This window comes from Perognathus longimembris, chromosome 18 (genome assembly GCF_023159225.1).
Source record: "Perognathus longimembris pacificus isolate PPM17 chromosome 18, ASM2315922v1, whole genome shotgun sequence".
NCBI classification, from domain to species: Eukaryota; Metazoa; Chordata; class Mammalia; order Rodentia; family Heteromyidae; genus Perognathus; species Perognathus longimembris.
The window spans coordinates 45,333,556-45,353,848 of NC_063178.1; the positions used below are offsets into that span (position 1 = coordinate 45,333,556).

Here is a 20,293-nt window from a genome sequence, read left to right on the forward strand (position 1 = left end):
GTCTATGGAACAATATTTTTGTTCCTTTCCATCCAGAGACAGTCGTGTGTGTGTGTGTGTGTGTGTGTGTGTGTGTGTGTGTGTGTGTGATATTTGTATGCCCATTGGTTCTTTCTTTTTGTTACTATAAAGATGATATTCTGAAAATCTACATAGAAACACTTTGGCTCTATATAAGGAAATAATGACACTATAAATTACTATGACAGGAAGGAGAGAGGAGGAGCCATAAAGCCAAGTCAAAAGGCAAAGAAGTGAATTATGATGGGACCCTGGCACTGTTCAACTTGGGAACTTGTCACCAGCTTTCAAGCCACTGTCAGCTAGCAAAGGAATGGAGGACAAGAAGTCCACAGCCTTCATCAGTGCGAAGATCGACAAAAAGGAACCTGAAGACAGACAGCAGGCTACCAAAAGCTGTGTAAGAAGTGGTATAAGACAAAGAAAGCAAGTCAGTTAAGATCCTGAAATCACTAGTGGTCTAGATCACACAGTGCCAGAAGACATGCTAATGGGGAGTGTCTGTTTGGAACGTGCACCTCGAGGTCCTGAACCTCTCCCACATGTACAGTGAGAGCCTTCAAAGACACCACAATCAAGCTTTCCCCCACATTAGGCCAGGCATATCACAGATGCCTTGAAATATTTTAATAGACACAGCCATAAGAGAAAAACATGCCATTCTCCACCTCAGAGCACATTTGGTGATCATTCAGATGCTGCAAAGAAGCACAGAAAGGAAAAGGACCATCACAGGGACAGGTGCCAGTGATCTTCTTCCTCTGCTCCCATAAAGGCAAGGACTATGACAGCAGCTGCTCAGGACATGGCAGACAGGGGCAGTGACTAACATGGTATCTTTACTACCTACAGCCATGTGTGTACAGTCACCCAAAAGTAATTCTGCCTTGATTTCTTCAAAGTGGGAATCCAGAAATTCTTGGGACATTTTCTTCTAAATAGAACTATATTAAACTTTTTCACAAATTAAAATATTTGAAGTGTCTAACTGAAAACCATGGTCAGCTTCCATTGTACTTTATTACAGCTGTGTGTTGTTTGTTGCAATAATAACTGGAGAATGAACTCTAAAAAATGTATCTTATGGAAAAAATGTATCTTATGGGGTTGGGAATGTGGCTTAGTGGTAGAGTGCTTGCCTAGCATACAGGAAGCACTCGGTTTCCATTCCTCAGCACCACATAAACAGAAAAGGCCAAGAGTGGCTCTGTGAGAGAACATACCTGGGACACCTGAATGCAGGTGGAGGAATTTCATTATTGTGTTATTCAAAGTGCTCTGGTTTGAATATGTCACATAAAACACATGCAATGGAAGTTTACTCTCCAATGCATTAAACCTGAATGTTGTCCCTTTTTAAATATTTAATGATACTACAAAAGAGAGGACTAGTGAAAGGCTCATTTTGAGGAACAAGATTTTGCCTAGCGATAGGTGGCCTTGGTAGCATGCTTGAAGCCCTGGTTGATTCCTCAGTAGCACATTTATAGAAAAAGCCAGAAGTGGTGTTGTGTCTCAAGTGGTAGCGTGTTTGGCATGAGCAAAATGAAGCCAGGCACAGTAACTAGGCCAGGAGTTCAAACTCCAGGACTGGCAGAAACGGAAAAAAAAAGTCTCTCTCTGGATTTTGCTATAACGAAAACCCTGGAAGTCATAACTAAGGCACCGTCTAAGAATCAGAGAGCATCCCTTGTAAAATTCCAGCTATTTGACCCTTAAGTACCCAAGGTGTGGCAGGATCTATGTGCTCTTATGATTAAGGGTCAAGCCGACTCAGATGCCTAAATAAGGCCAACTTCCACTAGGGTGCAGATGGCATTGTGGGAACTGTAGTCTACTGACCACAAACCCGGAGGAAGTGCCTAAATGGGATCCTTGTGAGCATGCGCCTGCCCGCCCACTGAGGTTGTTCCCAGTCTGTAAATTCCGGTTCCTCCCTCTTTACCCTGCTTCTGGGAAGTGCTGTGAAGTACACATTTGCATTCCCACGGTTGGCGCCACCGAGTGAGGGCCCAGCCTGTGTTCAGTGGGCCATGGGACTGTGACCTGAAGAGATCCCAAGGAGGGAAGGTGTCAGGTAGGAAGCGCGGGCTGGACTGCAGACCGGATGGAGTCTGCCCTCTGCGCGCTCCTCCAGTTGGGCTTCCCGAGTGGGCATCGCCATCAGCCCACGCGCTGGCAGAGGCAGAACCTGGCCGCCGGAGCTCTGCACGCAGGTTGGGTGTTGTCATGAGCAGTAGAGGGGGGGATCTGCGTGCGCACACTCACCCACTGAGGTTCCGCCGAGAACCCGGGTGACAGCATTCACTTTGCCCTGCGGGACGGCGAGCGTGGCAACAGTGGTAGTGAAACCGTGAAGTGTGCGCGGGCCCTGGGGCTTGTCCTATTGCCCTTGTGTTTTTTGGTTCTGGGTGGTTGCTCCTGTGTTGTTTTTCTGGTCTGCTGGTGCCTTCTTAGCCTTCGTATCAGAACAGCTTTGTCTTCACACAGGTTTCTTTCTAGATACTATTCCACACGGTATATTGGAGTACTGTGTGATGGTCGTGTGTTTATAGAATGAAGCCTATTGGTGTTGGAAGGAGGGCAACCTGTGATAGCAATGAAGGAAGAGATCTTGTGAAGTCTGGCAAGCAAAAAAAGTGGAGCGTGAAAAGGATGGGAAGGAAATGATCTATTTAGTTTCCTTTCCTTAAGCAAGAGTCAGTTCTACTTTGCACAAATTCATGAGGTTCTAGATCTTGTAACACTCTCAATAACTTTCTGTTAGAAGGTTTAGACCAATTTTTAGGGAGAGAGATGAGGTGGACTAATAAACTAGATCCTGGATATTAAATAGACTTAAGGCTGTAGTTTGGGTGGAAAGGTAAGATTTACAACTACAAGAATGCAGGTAATAATACCCTAACCATCTTCATTTTAATTTAGAGCCTCCTGTTCCCAAAATCATTTCTAGTATGTGATCTTTCAAACTCATTGTAAAGGTCCTAGGAAGGGATGTACTGATGTTAGCTCTAACTTGTTTGTTTGTTTGTTTTCTGTCAGTTCAGAAAGTCTTTCTAACTGTGTTTTGGCCTTAGAAGAAAAATAAGAAGAGTAAACTTAAGGCAATGCACTTTTCCCAAGGTTGTTTGATTTGAAGATACCACATTTCCTGAAGGTTTAACTAGGGTTACTCATTATGTCCCTGTTATGTGGAGAGGGTTGTAGGGACTAACTCCCACACAAAGATGTTAGAGGGTTCCAGCAAAAGTGAGTCCAGCACACGGACAAAGTTGGGAGAACCCAAGCTTTTTTACAAGCACAGAAGCTGACTGGCCAGGAACATGGTGCAGTATAGGGAGCTAACTCTGTGACCCTGAACAGTTCACAAGGATCTTTCTTTCTTTCTTTCTTTCTTTCTTTCTTTCTTTCTTTCTTTCTTTCTTTCTTTCTTTCTTTCTTTCTTTCTTTCTTTCTCTTTCTTTCTTTCTTTCTTTCTTTCTTTCTTTCTTTCTTTCTTTCTTTCTTTCTTTCTTTCTTTCTTTCTTTCTTTCTTTCTTTCTTTCTTTCTTTCTTTCTTTCTTTCTTTCTTTCTTTCTTTCTTTCTTTCTTTCTTTCTCATTCCTGGTGCTTAGACTCCAAGGCTGAGCAGTGTTCCTGGCTTTGTTTTTGCTTAAGGCTAGCACTCTACCACTTGAGTCACAGCCCCATTTCCTGCTCTTTCTATTTAAATGGTGCTGAGGAATGGACCCTAGGCCTTCATGCATGCAAGGGGAGCAGTCAACTGCTAAACCACAATCCCAGCAAAATCCACACGCAGGTGGTTATAGATGGCTTGGCAGAGTAGGTTGCAGTTACTAAGCAGTATAGAGCAGGAAAATATGTGGCAAATTCCCTATAGTTCCTTTGCTGACTACCTCATTGCCTTTTTTCCCAGCCTTGCTTCCAGAATCTTTTGTTCATTGTGAATAGGAACAGAATGGAGGGATATCAGGTGAGTGCTTTTGGTTTCTCACCCAGTGTTACATTCCATTTTATGAACTTAATGGAGGTCCCTGGTTTAAAATGGAAAAGTAGATTGAGCTTGAGGAAAAAGTACCTAAATAAGACATAGACGTATTGTACATTTTCCAGCTGATAAAAATCTTACATTTTGTCTACATCACCTGCAGATTTGCTTCGATTGGTATCACACTTTGTAAAATTTTGTTTCTTTGATTTGCCAGTCCTGTAGTTTGAACTCAATGCTTGGGCTCTGTCCCTGAGCCTCTCTGTTCTCAAGGCTAGCACTTGAGCCACTGCACCATGTCAGCTTTTTTCTGTTTATGTGGTGCTGAGGGATGGACCCCAGGGATTCATGTATGCTAAGCAAGTAGTACAGCTGATCACCATTTCCAACCCTCCAGGTTTTGTTTTGTTTTGTTTTGTTTTATGTGAGACAAAAGTGTCACACCTGTTATGTGACTCAATCACCCCCAGGAAGTCACTTCTCTGGGAAAGTAAAGGTTTGCTGGCAACTAATCAGAAATCAAATCTTCACTAATAATATTAACCTGTTTTAATGATGTTTTACTGGAGTAAGTGAAATAGTGTAGTTACAAATACCTTCAAATGTTCTATAGGAATGAGTAAGCCGTTAGTATTTAAAGTACTCTGAGAACATATTTCTTGTTGGTGCCCATTTCCGTATTAAAAGCAGTAGATTTTAGAGTTGTATTTCTTTAAATGCTCATCAGTTAAATACCATGACTGCTTTGTGGTTTTTGTTTACTTGAAACTTTAACCTGAACCATACCTGCAACCTGGGATTAGAAATGGATTTAGGGAAGAAATGAAACACAGGAGTTAAAATCACCTGGGAGATGAAGTAGAACTCCATCAATCTTTAGGAACTCTTTTATTTTTCCTTTTTTGTTTCACATTTTATTTTAATTTTTAAATTTATTTATTAATTAAAGAAAAAAAATTTGACAAGGTGTTGTGCAAAGGGTACAGTTACATAGTAGGGCAGTGTTTACATTTCTTGTGATATCTTACACCCTCATTTTTCTTTCCCTTCCCTAGGTCGGTAGACATATATACAATATACAATGTACCAAGAACATATACAATAGCCACGTGGCCTATGCCGAAAAAAATTCGCCTAGAGCTTTAAATGTAATGTCAACAATAGACAATATGTCGACAGTAGTCTTATATGAACATACATACATAGGATTTGAGCTATTGTGATCCACTGAGAGGTCAATTTTTGACCTTTATATGTTGAACAGTTGTTTGGTTTTAGTTACATAGTGTAGGGTCACTGACCCAAACCTATGGGAAATACCATTTGACAAGAAGTTTTTGGTTTCACAGACCTGGTCTCTACTGTCTCCCCCCCCCCCCCCCCACATACCTTAACAGTCATACATCAGGGAGATCATGCCCCTTTGTTTTCTGTGTTCTAGGCTTGCCTCACTCAACATTATTTGTTCAAGTTCTGACCATTTCCCTGCGAATGCCAATATTTCACCATTTCTAATCGCTATGTAGTATTCCATTGTGTATAGGTACCATAATTTTTGGATCCATTCATCTGTGGAGGGGCATCTGGGTTGTTTCCATATTTTGGCTATTGTGAATTGTGCAGCGATAAACATGGAAGTACAGATGTCTTTTTGATATCTTGGGACCTGTTGTTTAGGATAGATGCCTAGGAGTGGTATGGCTGGGTTATAGGGTAGGTCTATGTTGAGCTTCTTTAGGAACCTCCATACTGTTCTCCAAAGTGGTTGTACTAATTTGGACTCCCACCAACAATGGAGGAGGGTTCCTCTTTCCCCGCACCCCCTCCAGCATTTGTTGTTGCCTGAGTTCAGAGTATAGGCCATTCTAACTGGAGTGAGGTGGTATGTCAGGGTTGTTTTTATTTGCATTTTCTTTACTGCCAGGGATGTTGAACATTTCCTCCTATTTTTTTGCCATTTTTATCTCTTTTCTTGTGAAGTGTCTCTTTAGCTCCTTTGCCCATTTCCTAATTGGTTTACTGGGCTTGGAAGGGCTTAGTTTTTTGAGTTCTCAGTAGATGACAGATATTAGTCCTTTGTTGCTGTGCTGGGAGATTCTTTCCCATATGGTTGGCTGTCTTTCTAGTTTGGTGGCTATGTCCTTAGCTGTGCAGAAACTTGTTAATTTGTAGTAGTCCCATTTGTCGAGTCTCTCCCCTATTTGTTGTGCCCCTGGGACTCTATTCAGGAAGTTCCTTCCTGTGCCTATAAGTTCTAGCATCTTTCCTACTTTATCCTTCAATAGTTTCAAAGATTCAGGCCTTATATTGAGGTCTTTTATCCATTTTGACTTGATCTTGGTCCATGGTGATAGGATTGGGTCTACTTTGAGTTTTCTGCATATGGCTTCCCAGTTCTCCCAGTACCAGTAGTTGATGAGACTCTGTTTATTGCATTGCATGTCTTTAGCTCCTTTGTCGAATTTCAGCTGACTGTAAGAGTGTGGTTTTATTTCTGGGTCTTCAATTCTATTCCATTGGTCTTCAGGTCTGTTTTTATACCAATAACAGGCTGTTTTTATACCAATACCAGGCTGTTTTTTTTGTTTTTTTTTATGACGGCTTTATAGTAAAGCTTGAAATCTGGTATTGTGATACCTCCTGCACTGCTTTTGTGCCTAGAATTGCTTTAGCTATTCTAGGTCTTTTGCTGTTCCATATGAATTTATGGGTTGCTTTCTCTTTTTCAGTGATGAACGTAGCTGGAATTTTGATGAGGATTGCATTGAATTTGTTTAACAATTTGGGCAATATTTCCATTTTCACTATATTGATTCTGCCCACACATGAGCATGGGAGGTCTTTCCGTCTCCTTGTGTCTTCTTTGATATCCTTTATTAGATTTTTATAGTTATCATTTAATAGGTCTGTCACATCTTTGGTTAGGTTGATCTCTAGGTACTTTATGCTTTTTTTGGCTACTGTAAAAGGAATTATTTCCATAATTTCCTTTTCTGCTTGTATATTGGTGGTGTACAGAAAAGATGCTGACTTTTGTGGATTTATTTTGTAGCCTGCTACTTTGCCAAAATGGTTTATTAAGTGTAGGAGTTTGGGTACTGAGTTTTTTGGGTCCTTTAGATATAAGATTATGTCATCTGCGAATAGGAACAGCTTGATTTCTTTCTTGCTGATGTGGATCCCTTTGGTGTCCTCCTCTTGTCTTATTGCTATGTCTAGGGATTCCAGAACTATATTGAAAAGAAGTGGGGAGAGTGGGCATCCTTGTCTTGTTCCTGAGTTTAAGGGGAATGGTTTTAGTTTCTCCCCATTTAATACAATGTTAGCAGTTGTTCTGTTGTATATGGCTTTTATTGTTTTGAGGAGTGTTCCATCTATTCCTGTTCTCTCCAGAGCTTTTAGTAGGTATGGATATTGTATTTTGTCAAAGGCTTTTTGGGCATCGACAGAGAAAACAATGTGATTCTTCATCTTAGCTCTGTTTATGTGGTGAATTACATTGATTGATTTATGGATGTTGAACCATCCTTGTGACTGTGGGATGAAAGCCTATTTGGTCATGATGTATAATTTTCTTGATCAGTTTCTGGATTCTGTTAGCTTATATTTTATTCAGGCCCTTTGTGTCTGTTTTCATTAGTGATATTGGTCTGTAGTTCTCTTTTTTTGTTGGGTCTTTGCCTGGTTTGGGGATGAGTATAATATTAGCATCATAGAATGAGTTTGGGATTTCTCCCTGTGTTTTCTATTTCGTGGAAGAGTTTGAGGAGTATTGGTATTAGCTCCTCACTAAATGTTTTATAGAATTCATTGGTGAAAAAGCTGTAGACTTGAGACTTGTATTTCTTCAAAAGCTCATCAGTTAAATTCCATGACTGCTTTGTGGTGTTTCTTTTACTTGAAACTTTTACCTGAACCATGCCTGCAACCTGTTTATTAGCTACTTAATTTGAGTTTTCTGCCCAGTCTTGCCTCCAGACCTCAGCCTCCTTTGTACCTGTAGTAGGATAAGATTCTAGGGCCAGAATTCTAGGTGTTTTTGTTTCTTTTTAGTTTTTTTTCAATTAATTTATTTATTGTCAAAGTGATGTACATAGGGGCTATAGTTTCGCATGTAAGGTAGTGAGTACATTTCTTTTTTTTTTTTCCTTTGTGTTTGCCAGCCCTGGGGCTTGGACTCAGGGCCTGAACACTCTCCCAGGCTTCTTTTTGCCCAAGGCCAGCACTCTAGCACTTGAGCCCCAGTGCCACTTCTAGCTTTTTCTATTTATGTGGTGCTGAGGAAAAGATCCTAGGGCTTTATATATGCGAGTCAAGCACTCTACTACTAGGCCATAATCCCAGCTCCTCTCACTTTATTTTACATATCATTTTTTGAACTTAATGGGTGTCCAAGATTGAAAATGGAAATCTAGATTCAGCTTTAGCAAAACATTCCTAAGTAAGACAAAGATATATTTTAGATTTTGTGGCTTACAAAATATTACATTCTAAGTTGAGTACAGATTTGCTTCAGTTTCTCTGTAGATTTGTTTATTTATTTATTTTACTGTGCCTAAATCAATCCCTGAGTCTTGTACCTGATCCTCTCTCTAGGCTCAAGGCTAGTAGCCTACGACTTGAGCTACAGCATCCCTTTTGGGTTTTTCTGCTTATATGGTCCTGAGGAATCAAACCAAGGGCTATGTGCATGCCAGGCAAGCAGTCTACCGCTGAGCCACATCCCAGTTCTGTTTCTAGATTTTTGGATGTGAGAAAGAATTGGTCACATTGTTGAGTGATTCAGTGAAGGTACTTGAAGTAAAGTCCATATCGTTCTTGTTAGTGTACATTACCAATAGAAATGCAGTAAACTTTAGAGTTGTGTTTTTTCAAAAGCACAATATTTAAATCCTATGACTGCTTCCTTGTGTTTCTTTTACTTGAAATTTAGGCTATATTTCACTCTGTCATGTTTCTACACATCAATCCTGTTTGGCTGCATTAAACATTCTCAACTATGCCATTTACTGATAGTACATGTTGCTTCATTTTGGGCTCCCATGTCTGCCATCCATTTAGAACATTTCTCCTCTTTCATGTGAGAAGCAGTGGAGTCATTGAATATGCAGCTCCTGTTCCTCTCTATTCCATTCTCCAGAACCATCATTCTTTTTGGCCTATGAGTTTGTTGATCCTGGAAAACTCAAGAAGAGACACAATGCCATGGCTGGTCCTTTTTAATTGGTATATTTTACTTAGGTGATTGTATTCAAGACTCATACCTGCTATAATGAGTAGTAATATTTTCTTTTCAGTGCATTTATCTAATGTTTTATGTGTTCCTATCTTTTGTTGGTGAGTAATTGTGAAGTGTTTCTCCAAATAGTTGTTGTAGTCCTTGCTTTCCTTCTGTTGTATAGAAACCTAGAAAAAGAAATCCTGGATTATATGCCAGTGTGTTTCTATGCTTAATTTACTTTATGGTTGTCTATACCATCTTTGACTGTTTTACATTCCTGGCAGATGTGCAACAAAGATCACACTATTTTCACCCCCTTCCCAGAACTTACTAGATTTTAGGGGTTGTTGGGTTGTGTGTTTTTTTTTTTAAAGTATTAGCATATTGACATGTATAAAGTAGTTATTTTATTGTGATTTTGATTGTCCTAAGTTGTGAAGTCATTCTCCAAATACTTGTTTTATCCCCTGCTTTCACTGTTCTTTTGTACTAATCTTTTCTATTTTTCTTTTCTCTGACTTCCTTGTTGGCAGTCTTGGGGCTTGAACTCAGTGCCTGGCACTGTACTCAAGGTGCTCTTGCTCAAGACAAGCACTGTACCATTTGGACCACAATGCCACACCTAGCCACAGTCCTAGCCTTTAAAGGGTTTTACATTAGTATTCATAGAAAAATAACAGTTTGATTAAAGTTGTGTATTAATATAGGTGCTGTTTTTCTGCAAGTATCTTGATTGTATGTTTGGTACAATCTGTGGCATTCATAAATATGCAAGGGCTCATATATTCCTTTCAAACACCGATTATGTATTAGCTCTTAACTCCACTGGTAGTTTGACCATTATGTTAATAAAGAAGTAACCAGATATTCATGTATAGAAAAAACGCCATCCATATGCTGAAGCAGGGCCCTTTAGAAGAAGTGGAACCTACAGAAAAATTGTTATGCTGATATTTAGTAAACTTTATCAAAATAACCTACACATACTATTCCAGGCATCTACTTATACTTAATATTGTCATGTCAGATTAGTAGCACCTGGGAATTTTCATCCTGTTTCTGGTGCTAGCGAAGGGAAATATCCTGATGTAATAGGGGCATTGTGTATTTGTTATTGTATTCCTAGTTATCTAGTTAATATAGAGCCAATATTACTACTATGATATTTCTTCTTTCTACTTTATAGATAATGGAGCAAGCTCCCAAATATTTTGTAAGAAAAACACATTTGTAGAAGAATAAAATTCCATACTTGGTCTTCTCCTGACTCAGAGCTAATTTCTTGATGAAAATGTGCCATTACAGAAGACTGTGTCCTTTGAAGATGTGGCTATGGATTTCAGCTGGGAGGAGTGGCAGGACCTGGACATTGCTCAGAGGACCCTGTATAGAGATGTAATGCTGGAGACCTACAGCAACTTGTTGTCCTTGGGTAAGCAAAAGATACATTAATTTACAGGGTCAGGTGCTTTGTTTTTAGTAGATCTATGAGTCTTTATCAAAGGTGCAATGATATTTAGGTATAAGATTACAGAATATGGGAAGTAGTGCATCTTTCCAAGAAAATCCTCTCCTTGATTATATTACCACAGAGGCAATTTTATTCTCATTCTTCAAGAAGTCAAGTTAGCATCAGTTAGGCAACAGTTCTGAGACATGATCTATTACCAGGGGAGTTTCTTATGAAACTTTTGGCCATTGCGATAGATGGATATATAGTCTAGAGTAGAATGTATATTTGTACTCAATGTAAAATCTAAAAATCAGTGATTGAAAGTGGGCATTTAAAATCTAAAGCTTCTACGGGGCACTCCTCTTCATACTTGTAATCCTAGGTATGGAAATCCAAACCAGCCAAATGAGAAGATTCTCCAGGAGAATCCTTTCTTCAATGAAAAATAAGAATCCATTTAAAGTGGTAGAACTGTGGTCTTCAGCAAAAGAACTCAGGGGACTCGGCCATTTCTGGAGTTCAAGGGAAAACACTGAGAAAAAAAATCCAAACCTTGTATTTCTATGCAAAGTCAACCATGAAGCTATTGAGAAATGAGAAAGTAGAGTTTGGAGAAGTCAGGTTTTTAGCCTCCCGCACTCTCCTGTCCTGCTGGGGAGACGGGAAAGCACACTCCACAAAGATGGGCCCAGGAAGAGGATATAGGGGGCTGACAGACCACCACCCAGCCCTTTTATCCACAGAGGACAAACAGGCAGCCTGGAAGCAGGTCGAGCCAACTAGTTTATTCAGGAAATGATCTGTTCTTTTACACAGGTTGGAGGGCGGTGGAAGGGGAGGGGTACATGCACCTACATAGGCTGTGAAAGGACACCTGACCTGCTCATCAGGGTGAAGCTCCAAGGGACCTCCTTAAGGGGTGGCTCATATCTATGTCAGGGCCCTCAGAACTGCCTCGTAATGATGCAAGGCATCTGGGTGGGTGTGCCCCATAGGAGTAACCTGTGTACCAGCACGTCTGAGATCATTATAGCACAGATATCCAGAATCTCCATGAACAATAGTTCTCCACTGTTTCTTCGTAACAGGGCACTGTGTTTCTAAACCCAAGTTGATTATCAAGCTGGAGGAAAGTGCAGAAACATGGATGGGAGAAGCCTCAGGCAAGAATTTCCAAGGTGAGTGAATTCATCCTACACAGTGCTGTTGGAGACAGAGCTCAGGTGGTAAGTTCACTTCTTTTTGTTTGTTTTGTTTTTTAATTTCTTTATTAATTAAATTTTGTTGACAAGGTGTTATGCAAAAGGGGTACAGTTACATAATAGGGCAGTGTGTACATTTCTTGTGATATCTTACACCCTCATTTTTCTTTCCCTTCCCTAGATCAGGTAGGCATGTATACAATACACAGGGTACCAAAAACATATACAGTAGCCACGTGGCATACGCCAAAGGAAATTCACTTAGAACTTTAAATATAATGTCAACAATAGAGTTTGCTTGTCCTTGTCTTATATGACCATTCATACATAGCTTTTGAGCTATTGTAATCCACTGAGAGGTCTACTTTAGACCTTTTTATGTTTAGTAGTTGTTTGGATTTAGTTACAAAATGTACGGTCGCTGACCCAAACCTGTGGGAAATACCATTTGACAAGAAGTTTTTTGTTTCTCAGACCTGGTCTCTACTGTCTCCCACTCCACTCACCTTAACAGTATATATCAAGGAGATCATGCCCGTTTGTTTTCTGTGTTCTAGGCTTGTCTCACTCAACATTATTTGTTCAAGTTCTGACCATTTCCCTGCGAATACCAATATTTCATTGTTTCTAATCACTATGTAGTATTCCATTGTATATAGGTACCACATTTTTTTGATCCATTCATCTGTAGAGGGGCATCAGGGTTGTTTCCATATTTTGGCTATTGTGAATTGTGCAGGAATAAACATGGAAATGCTGATGTCTTTTTGATATCCTGAGACCTGTTTAGGATAGATGCCTAGGAGTGGTATGGCTGGGTCATAGGGTAGGTCTATGTTGAGATTTTTTCGGAACCTCCATACTGTTCTCCAAAGTGGTTGTACTAATTTGCACTCCCACCAACAATGGAGGAGGGTTCCTCTTTCCCCGCACCCCCTCCAGCATTTGTTGTTGCCTGAGTTCAGAGTATAGGCCATTCTAACTGGAGTGAAGTGGTATGTCAGGGTTGTTTTTATTTGCATTTTCTTTACTGCCAGGGATGTTGAACATTTCCTTCTATTTTTTTTTGTTGCCATTTTTATCTCTTCTCTTGTAAAGTGTCTCTTTAGCTCCTTTGCCCATTTAACATTGGCTTACTGGGCTTGGAGGGGGTTAGTTTTTTGAGTTCTCTGTAGATGACGGATATTAGGCCTTTGTCTTTTGTTGTGCTGGTAAAGATCCTTTCCCATATGGTTGGCTGCCTTTCTACTTTGGTCTCTATGTCTTTAGCTGTGCAGAACCTTTTCATTTTGTAGTAGTCCCATTTGTCGAGACTCTCCCCTATCTGTTGTGCCCCTGGGACTCTATTCCGGAAGTTTCTTTCTGTGCCTATAAGTTCTAGCGTCTTTCCTACTCTGTCCTTCAGTAGTTTCAAAGATTCAGGTCTGATGTTGAGGTCCTTGATCCATTTTGAGTTGATCTTGGTACATGGTGATAGGCTAGGGACTACTTTGAGTTTTCTACATATGGCTTCCCAGTTTTCCCAGCGCCAGTAGTTTAAGAGGCTATGTTTTTTCCATTGTATGTCTTTAGCTCCTTTTTCAAATATCAGCTGACTGTAAGAGTGCGGTTTCATTTCTGGGTCTTCAATCCTATTCCATTGTTCTTCAGGTCTGTTTTTATACCAATACCTGGCTGATTTTGTTATGATTGCTCTATAATAGAGCTTGAAGTCTGATATTGTGATACCTCCTTCACTGCTTTTTTTTCCTAGAATTGCTTTGGCTATTCAAGGTCTTTTGCTGTTCCATATGAATTTATGGGTTGCTTTCTCTGTGTTAGTGATGAATGTAGCTGGGATCTTGATGAGGATTGCATTGAATTTGTATAACAATTTGAGCAATATTTCCATTTTCACTATATTGATTCTGCCTACCCATGAGCACTGGAGGTCTTTCCATCTCATTGTATCACCTTCGATTTCCCTTTTTAGGTTTTTATACTTCTCATTAAATAGGTCATTCACGTCTTTAGTTAGGTTGATCCCTAGGTAATTTATGCTTTTTTAGCTATTGTAAATGGTATTATTTCCACAATTTCCTTTTCTGCTTGTACATTGGTGGTGTACAGAAAAGAAGCTGACTTTTGTGGATTGATTTTGTAGCCTGCTACTTTGCCAAAATGGTTTATTAGGGTAGGAGTTTGGGGACTGAGTTTTTTGGGTCCTTCAGATATAAGACCATGTCATCTGCAAATAGGGATAGTTTGATTTCTTCTTTGCCGATGTGGATCCCTTTTTTGCTCTCCTCTTGCCTTATTGCTATGGGTAGGGATTGCAGCACTATGTTGAAAAGAAGTGGGGAGAGTGGGCATCCTTATCTTATTTCTGAGTTTAGGGGAATGGTTTTAGTTTCTATCCATTTAATACGATATTAGCAGTTGGTCTGTTGTATATGGCTTTCATTGTTTTAAAGAATGTTCCATCCATTCCTGTTCTCTCCAGAGCTTTTAACAAGTATGGATCTTGTGTTTTGTCAAAGGCTTTCTGGGCATCGACTGAGATAAAAATGTGAGTCTTGGTTTTTAGCTCTGTTTATGTCATGAATTACATTAATAGATTTATGGATGTTGAACCATTCTTGTGTCTGTAGGATGAAGCCTATTTCATCATGACATATAATTTTCTTGATCAGTTTCTGCATCCTGTTAGCTAATATTTTATTGAGGAGCTTTTTGTCTGTGTTCATTAGTGATATTTGTCTGTAGTTCTTTTTTTCTTGTTGGGTCTTTGACTGGTTTGGGAATGAGTATAATATTAGCTTCATAGAATGAGTTTGGGATTTCTCCCTCTGTTTCTATTTCGTGGATAAGTTTGAGGAGTATTGGTATTAGCTCCTCACTAAATGTTTTATAGAAGTCATTGGTGAATCCATCCAGGCTTGGGCTTTTCTTTGTTGGGAGGCTCTTGATTACCCCCTGTATCTCGCTGTAAGTTATTGGTTTATTTAGTTCATTTATTTCTTCTTGATTCAGTTTGGGCAGTTTATACTTCTATAAGTATTGATCCATTTCTGTAAAATTATTGTTCTTTAGTGAGGAGAAGTTCTGGAAATAGTTCCTTATGATTGTTTGAATATCGTGTGTATTTCTTGTAATTTTTCCAGTAGAGTCCCTGATCTTATGGATATGAGTCTCTTCTCTGCTTTTTTTTGTAAGTCTTGCAAGGGGTCTGTCAATTTCATTTACTTTCTCAAAGAACCAGCTTTTAGTTGTATTTATTTGTTGAATGGTCCTTCTATTTTCAATCAGATTTATCTCTATTTTAATCTTTGTAATCTCTCTCCTAGTCATTTTAGGTTTGATTATTTCTTGTTCCTCCAGGTGTTTCAGTTTCATAGTGAGGTTATTCACCTGCTCTGATTCCATTCTTTTAATGTGAGTTCTGAGGTCCTCAGCAATGTCTTCGCTGTATCCCATAGGTTTCTTTGTGATGTATTTTCATTGTTGTTGTGGCTAATGAATTTGTTAATTTCATCCTTAGTTTGTTCTGTGACCCAAGTGTTAGATAACAGTGAGGGGGTTTAGCCTCTAAGAATTTGTATAGCCTCTATGGTATCCTTTGTTATTGAGGGTTACCTTGATTCCACTGTGATCAGATATTGTACATGGTATGATGTCAATACTCTTGTATTTGATGAGGTTCTTTGTGTGGGCTATGACATCTATTTTGAAGTATGTTCCATGGGCAGCTGAGAAGAATGAGTATTGGGTCTTGGTGGGGTGCAAGACTCTGTACAGATTTGTCAGATCCATTTGGCATATGGTATTACTAATGTCTTCGGCTCCCTTGCTAATCCTCTGTGTGTTGGATTTGTCCGTTGGAGAGAGTGGAGTATTAAAGTCTCCCACTATGATTGTGTTTGGGTCTATCTTGTTCTGTAGTTCTTTACGAATTTATTTGTCATATGTAGGGCCTCTTGTTCAGTGAGTATACATTCATCACTGTGATGTCTTGATTCTGGATTTTTCCTTGTATTAATATGTAGTGTCCTTCTTTGTCTTTTTGAGTTGACTTTAATGAGAAGTCCAGCTTGTCTGAAATCAGGATGGCTACCCCTGCTGTTTTGGTAGGTGTGTTTGCTTGGAAGTTCTTGCTCCATCCTTTCATTCGGAGCCTGTTTTGTCCCTTGCTGTAAGATGGGTCTCTTGAAGACCAAAGATAGCAACTTTTTGTTTATGGATCCATTCTGTCAGTCTGCTCATCTTTGTCGGAGAGTTAATACCATTTATATCAAAATATCTCTCACCTGCACTTGAGAGCTCGAACACAGTTCTGTAATCTCCTATGGATCAATTATCAAGTTCCTGGATCCGGACACCAGTTGTTGGACCTGGGTAACTGCAATTGTAGTCAGGACAAGGGGGATGCAGAGGTGAGGGGACCAATGCACACTTTATTTTAGGAGGGCCAGGGTTTATATAGGGTTAGAAATCAATTCACAACTTTAGTATATTTTTTTCCAAGTTCTTCCATTTCCTTATGAATGTGGTGATGACATTCTTTCTGATAGAGGCATAAAATTCCATTGTGTATATGTACCATATTTTCCTGATCCATTTGTCTACTGAAGAGCATCTGGGTTGGTTCCATATTTTACCTATGACAAATTGTGCTGCGATGAATGTTGTTGTGATGGTCACTTTAGTGTGTTCTTGTTTGTGGTCTTTTGGGTAGATGCCCCAAAGTGGGGCTACAGGGTTATCAGGGAGCCGTATGTTTAAACTTCCTGAAGAATCTCCATACTGCGTTCCAGAGTGACTGAACCAGTTTACATTCCCACCAATAATGAAGTAGTGTTCCCTTTTGGTCACATCCCCTCCAATATTTGTTACTTTTTTTTTTTTCTTCATAAAGGACATTCTTAATGGGTCGAGGTGGAATCTCAATGTTGTTTGATTTCCATTTATTTTATCGCCAGTGACGCAGGGCACTTTTTCTTATGTCTCTTGGCCAGTCTCATTTCCTCATCAGATAAGTCTCTTTAAGTCTTTAGCTCACTTGTTGAGGGGGCTCTTGGTTCTTTTAGGTTTTGTTTTGCAGGAATTTAATTTTTTTAGTTCTGATTATATTTTAGATATGAGGCCTTTGTCCATTGTAGTGCTGGTAAAGATCTTTTCCCAATCTGTGGGCTTTCTGTTTACCTTTGCAGCTATGTCTTTAGCTCAGCAGAAGCTCTGGAGTTTGATGCAGTCCCATTTACCCAAGCTTTCTTTGATTTTTAGCATTTCTGGACCTTTATTAATGAAGTTTCCTCCTGTGCCAAGAAGCCCAAGTGTTTCTCCTACTCATTCTTGTAGTATTTTCAGGGTATCTGTTTTTATTTTAATGTCTTTGATCCTCATGTTTATTTGTTTATTTCTTTGATGAATCATTTTAGATGTCCTGGAAATTGATGACTTGATTAAGAGTTGCAAGAAAAGTCCAAAAGAATGGCCATGTGAAGTAGAAATCACCAAAAGCAACCCTGTGGATGAAAGAGTGAGATTAGTGAGAACTTTTCATTTGAGCTCTAAACACATGCCAGAGCTGCATAGGAATAGTAGGAAATCCTTAGGACTGAGGACTGAGGCATCCGTTGCATATCAAAATATGGTTGTCCATTTGGAGCCTGAAGAGATGCATGCTGGATCCAGGCCTGGTGTCTCTCATGTAGATGAAAAATCCCTTAGCAACATGGAGACTTTTAATCAACGTTCAGAAATTCCCAGTGAGCAGCATTATTTCACAGATGGTGGAGAAGGGACGGTATTAACCTCAAAGACCATATACTTTAAAAATAATTGTGCTTCTGTGGGAGAAAATCATTATGAATGCAACAGATATGGAAAGGCCCTCAAACACATGTCAGCTCTAAGAACACATAATAGAATACATATTACTGAGAAAACTTATGAATGTAATATATGTGAAAATTCCTTCAGGAGCAAGAAAATTCTTAGAAGACCTAGCAAAATTGACTCAGGTGAGAGACCTCATATATGTAACAAATGTGGAAAATCTTTCAGCTTGAGGACAATTTTAAATGCACATAATAGAATCCACACAGGTGGGAAACCATATGAATGTAACCAATGTGAGAAGTCCTTCACCTGGAAAACTCAACTCAGTATTCATCAGATAACTCATACGGGAGAGAAACCTTATAAATGTAATACATGTAAAATGTGTTTCATGTGGAAAGTGCCACTACTAATGCATCAGAGAACTCATACAGGAGAGAAACCTTATAAACTTAACATATGTGGAAAGTCATTTCCCCAGAAATCACACATCAGTGTTCATGAGAGAACAAATTCAGGAGAGAATCCTTATAAATGTAAGACATGTGGAAGGTCTTTTGCCCAGAAGTCATACCTAAGTTATCATGAGAGAACACATACAGGAGAAAAACCTTATAAATGTAACACATGTGGAAAGTCTTTTGCCTCGAAATCACACCTACGTCTTCAGGAGAGAACACAGACAGGAGAGAAACCTTATAAATGTAAGACATGTGGAAAGTCTTTTGCCCAGAATTCATACCTAAGTGATCATGAGAGAACACATACAGGAGAGAAACCTTATAAATGTAACACATGTGGAAAGTCTTTTGCCTCGAAATCACACCTACGTCTTCATGAGAGAACACACACAGGAGAGAAAACTTATAAATGTAAGACATGTGGAAGGTCTTTTGCCCAGAAGTCATACCTAAGTTATCATGAGAGAACACATACAGGAGAAAAACCTTATAAATGTAACACATGTGGAAAGTCTTTTGCCTCGAAATCACACCTACGTCTTCATGAGAGAACACAGACAGGAGAGAAACCTTATAAATGTAAGACATGTGGAAAGTCTTTTGCCCAGAATTCATACCTAAGTGATCATGAGAGAACACATACAGGAGAGAAACCTTATAAATGTAACACATGTGGAAAGTCTTTTGCCTCGAAATCACACCTACGTCTTCATGAGAGAACACACACAGGAGAGAAACCTTATAAATGTAAGACATGTGGAAGGTCTTTTGCCCAGAAGTCATACCTAAGTGATCATGAGAAAACACATACAGGAGAGAAACCTTATAAATGTAACACATGTGGAAAGTCTTTTACCAAGAAATCACTCCTAAGTCGTCATGAGAGAACACATACTGGAGAGAAACCTTATAAATGTAAGACATGTGGAAGGTCTTTTGCCCGGAAGTCATACCTAAGTGATCATGAGAAAACACATACAGGAGAGAAACCTTATAAATGTAACACATGTGGAAAGTCTTTTACCAAGAAATCACACCTAAGTGACCATGAGAGAACACATACAGGAGAAAAACCTTATAAATGTAACACATGTGGAAAGTCTTCTACCCACAAATCAAACCTAATTCTTCATGAGAGAACACATACAGGAGAGAATCCTTATAAATGTAACACATGTGGAAAGTCTTTTACCCAGAAATCACACCTACGTCTTCATGAGAGAACACATACAGGAGAGAAACCTTATAAATGTAACACATGTGGAAAGTCTTTTGCCTCAAAAGGAGAGCGTATTGTTCATGAGAGAACACATACAGGAGAGAAACCTTATAAATGTAACACATGTGGAAAGTCTTTTACCCAGAAATCACAACTTCGTGTTCATGAGAGAACTCATACAGGAGAGAAACCTTATAAATGTAACACATGTGGAAAGTCTTTTACCCAGAAATCACACCTAAGTCTTCATGAGAGAACACATACAGGAGTGAAACCTTATAAATGTAACACATGTGGAAAGAATTTTGCCTCAAAATCAAGGCTTAGTGTTCATGAGACAACACATACAGGAGAAGAATTTACCCCTGAGTGACAGCTGAAAATTTCCCTTTCACATAGATCAAGGAACTGATCCATGTTAGGGCCTCATTAAGCCATGGACTTTGCTTACAGTGGTGTGAATGTGATCATCTGCATGCTACAGGGCTACCAAAATCCCTGTGCTCTGAGCCCAGCTCTTGGTTTGTTACTCTGTTTTGTTTGGAGGAGGAAGGGGAATGTTTTTCCTCACATCTTGAAGAACAAAATATCAACCTTCACCTAGTGCGTTTTCCCCACTCATTTATAAAATTACATTTCTAACTCAAACAGGGGGAAACCCTCTATTGAGTCTATGAAGTAACTTCACAAGTATACTTGCAACTCCCTTTATGAAACAAAGCTCTGATAGTTTACATGGACTGAATGTAGGTATAAGAAGCATCAGTGGATGGGAATATGGCCTAGTGGCAAGAGTGCTTGCCTTATATACATGAAGCCCTGGGTTCAATTACCCAGCACCACATATACAGAATATGGCCAGAAGTGGTGCTGTGGCTCAAGTGGAAGATTGCTAGCCTTGAGAAAAA

At 39.4% G+C, this 20,293-nt stretch overlaps 1 protein-coding gene across 1 annotated transcript; it reads left to right on the forward strand.

Moving 5' to 3' along the window:
* The first annotated feature begins 334 nt into the window (after positions 1-334).
* Positions 335-19,758, forward strand: LOC125367009 (zinc finger protein 665-like). The gene is made up of 5 exons (XM_048367658.1): positions 335-421; positions 3,938-3,994; positions 10,548-10,662; positions 11,772-11,861; positions 17,303-19,758. Exons 1-5 carry the CDS (start codon positions 335-337, stop codon positions 19,756-19,758), a joined length of 2,805 nt encoding a protein of 934 aa, XP_048223615.1.
* Positions 19,759-20,293: the final 535 nt, after the last annotated feature.